The sequence below is a fragment of the Hipposideros armiger genome, unplaced genomic scaffold (assembly GCF_001890085.2).
Source record: "Hipposideros armiger isolate ML-2016 unplaced genomic scaffold, ASM189008v1 scaffold_1193, whole genome shotgun sequence".
Lineage (NCBI taxonomy): Eukaryota > Metazoa > Chordata > Mammalia > Chiroptera > Hipposideridae > Hipposideros > Hipposideros armiger.
In genome coordinates, this window is record NW_017732543.1 from 81126 (window position 1) to 85100 (window position 3975).

Here is a 3975-nt window from a genome sequence, read left to right on the forward strand (position 1 = left end):
TATACAAAAAGATTCTCTACATCCTATGTTATGTAAAAATTTCAAATTAACATAACAATGAGATTCCACTACACACCGATGAGAATGGCCAAAATCTGGAACACTGACAACACCAAATGCTGGTGAGGATGCTGAGCAATTGAAACTTTCATCCATTGCTGGTGTGAATTCAGAATCCTACAGTTACTTTGGGAGACAGTTTGACAGTTTCTTACAAAATGTAACATATTTTTACCATATGATTCAAATATCAGGCTCCTTGGCATTTATTCAAGTGTGTTGAAAACAAACTTACGTCAATACAAAAACCTGCACACAGATATTAATAGTAGCTTTATTTGTAATTGCGGAAACTTGGAAGAAACCAATATGGTTTTCAGTAGATGAATCAAACGGTAGTATGTCCAGACAAGGAATGTCATTCATCAAGCTACAAGCAATGAAAAGACAAGGAGGAACTTAAAATTCATATTACTAACTGAAAGAAGGCAATCTGAAAGGGCTACATACAGTATGATTGCAACTATATGACATTCTGGAAAAGGCAAAACTATGGAGACAATAAAAAGATTAGTCGTTGCCAGGGGTGTGGAGGAGACATACGAATAAGCCAAACACAGAGGATTTTTAGGGCATTGAAAATGCTGTGTATGATACTGAAATGATGAGTACATGTCATTCATTATACATTTGTCAAAATTCATAGAGTCTACAACATCAAGAATAAACCCTAATATAAACTATGGATTCTGAGTGATTATGATGCTTTAGTCTCGGTTCACCAATTGTAACAAATGTACCACTCTGGTGTGGTATGTTGATCATGGGGAAGGTTATGCATCTGTGGGGCAGAGGGTATATAAGAAATCTCTACCTTCCTGTCAATTTTGCTATGAACCATAAACTTCTGTATAAAAAGTAAGCGTTAAAAAATTTGTTTCATATGCACAGATTTACCTATACTAAAACCTCAATATATAATGTGTTTTGTATTGTGGGGAACAGACAAAAAAGAAATTATAAAGCATGCTATTTTGAAGTCATGGTTGAACATCAGCAAATCTCGGGCATTCACACAGGGCCTCACATTCAGAAGGGCCGCGCTCTTGGTTGTCCAGATCTAATTGTCTGTCCCTGTACGCATTTTACCTCCCTTCCTATAGACACCTAGGGATGCCACCTACCCTGCTTCCTTTTCTATATGCAGTTCAATTATTTTTAGCAAAATTATATAGTTGTTCAACATCACCAAAATCTAGTTTTAGAACATTTATGTTACCCTCAAAATATCCCTCTTATTGATTTCTAGTCAGTTCTCAATCTCATCTCCAGCCATAGGGAGTTGTTAATCTTCTACCTGTCTCTATGGATTTACCTTTTCTGGATATTTCCATACAATGTGTGGCCTTTGTGTCTGGCTTCTTTCACTTATCAAAATGATTTTACATCATCCACATCAAAGCATGTATCGGAAATTCATTCATGTTTATTGGTAAATTGCATTCCATTGTATGGATTTACCACATTTTGTTTGCTAGTACTACACCTTTTGATTATTATAACATTTGATTACATTTTGAAATTGAGAATGAAGGCCCTCTAATTTTGTTGTTATTTTTCAAAATTGTTTTGGCTATTATTGTTCTTTGCATTTCCATGTAATTTTAGAATTAGTTAAAATAGCCTGCTAAGACTTTGATAAGGATAGTGTTAAATCTATAGATTATTTAGGGGAGGATTTTCATCTTAATAATACTGAATCTTTCAATTAATAAAAATGTAATATTTCTCTATTTTATCTTGAGTTTATCATAACAATGCTTTGTTGTTTTTAGGGTACAAGTGTTAACAATTCTTTTATTAAGTTCATTCCTAATTTTTTTNGTGCAATCAAGTCTAGAAAAATCTGTCAAACCATCAAATTCTTGTGTTGTTTGATCCTCACTGATGGTGGAATGCGAGAAATATTTTAGTCTAAAAAAAAACTGTGAGAAGAAGAAAAGAAGCAGTCACTGATCTCATAACAATGTTGCAGGGCAAAAATTTCAATTAGTTATTAGGAACAAGTGGGGAGAAAACAGCATATGCCCCTCTGCAAAAATATAAAATGGTTTTCAGGCATTTCATTATTAAATATATATCATCATCTCCTTATGTGAGGTGAAATATTCTTCAAAAGAACGAACCATGTTTTTTTTTTATCCATGTATCATTTGCCCTCACAAGTCTAAGATACCTTGAACACAGTAGGTTCTCAAAAACATTAGATTATTGAATAGATAAATAAATCATTGAAAATTGGGAGTCCTTGAATAAATTATGAGGAATATTGTATTCTAAGATGTGTTAGCCCAAATTGGACATGGGACTTGAAGTGTTATAAGAAATAGGAAACATGATTCTGAAATAAAAAAAGGAGAGGCCTGAAACAAGAGATAAATACCTAAGACTGAGGGAGAACCAAAATATTCTGAGCCAAGATTCCAAGTTAAGAATCAATATTTAAGATAAACCAATGGGGCTCTCACTAGCCTAAAATCAATACACTTTAATCTCAGTTATTTCAAATACCAAGTCATGATTAAAATTGGGAGACTTTGATTACCTAAGCCAGCATCTAAATCCCAAATGGGCTCAAACATCAGAACTAGCTGAAGGCAAACAGAAACCATCCTATAAAAAGTACCCAACTCTCTTCCACTTCATTTGAAAAAAATTCAGTAGATTCTTTCTTTTTCTCTCCCTTGGAGCTTTCTGGTTCTCTTTCAATACATTCTTGCCTCATCCCTGGTATCTTTTCTCTGCCATTTTGGATCGACAGCACCCTGTTTTGACAGATTCATTTCTAGAATGTTGAATACACCATTGTCTCTAAGTCAACTTCTTCAAATTTTTGAATTCCATTGGCTATGTATGAGGGGACATCACAGCTACAGAACTCTCATTTGTTATAGATTTAATTTAAAAACAATACAACCCAAAATATTTAGTGGCATTGTATTAGAAATGCCAAAGGTACCAAGGAACAGAGATCTAAGTCAGAGATCAGGGTTCGAAGCCAGGAATGTTGGCACCAGGCAAATTCTGACAGTAACAGATGATCATTGATAAACTTTCTGGAACTAATGCAAACTGCTAATTATGTGAATCTTTCTGGAAGGTAGGTTTATTGGCTCATAAGGTCCTTGTAGCCTTTATTTCTAACAAATACATTTATGTGATAAATACATAATGGCTTATTTCCAAAATGACAAAAATGATATAGTATTCTTTTTATTTTTCTCCCAAGTGAATGCACTACATTCACTATACATAGAAATGAATTCAATAGCTATTCATTGATCATATTCATCTCTGTGTTAGCACTGGACATACCACAAGAAAGTCACTTTTCTCAAGGAAAGACACACTAGTATACACAGTCCCTTGAGTTTTACAAGAGGGTGACAGCAAGATGTTACATGAGCATTTACTAGGGGTACCTATCCATGCTGATCCTGTCAGAAGAGTTTTAAAGAAGCTGATGCTCAGCTGAAATCTTAAGAACAAATGGGCTTTGTCCAAGCTCAGGAAGTTTGGAAAAAGCACTCTGGGCGGAGAGAAGAATAAGTGCAAACATGAAAACTGCCCTTTTTAATTGACTTCATTAATCACACAGAGCCTGTCAGAAGGCATCCATGTGTGGTGTATTAATTTATTTCTGGTTTCTTTTGCAGGTTGGGACTGGGTTTCAACAGCATCTCTGCTGTTGAAAATGGCTCTCTGGCCAACACTCCTCATTTGAGGGAACTTCACTTGAACAACAACAAACTCATCAAAGTGCCTGGTGGGCTGGCGGAGCACAAGTACATCCAGGTAATGCAACACCGCTAACTATTCTGGATAATATCTAGGGAGCAAACACTCCTTGCTGGGATTCCAGAAGGCAGGGAGCTCTGCTTACAAACCTTTTGGCAAAGAGATACTTTGAATGTT

The 3975-nt window shown here is 35.2% G+C and overlaps 1 protein-coding gene across 2 annotated transcripts in view; it reads left to right on the forward strand.

The window, feature by feature from the left end:
- Positions 1 to 3975, forward strand: part of DCN (decorin) — a 50730-nt gene that overhangs the window by 35354 nt on the left and 11401 nt on the right. For both annotated transcript variants that reach the window (XM_019632914.1, XM_019632915.1), the window contains exon 7: positions 3717 to 3855. In XM_019632914.1, the coding sequence (XP_019488459.1) occupies positions 3717 to 3855 (139 nt within the window). The remainder of the gene's footprint in view (positions 1 to 3716; positions 3856 to 3975) is intronic.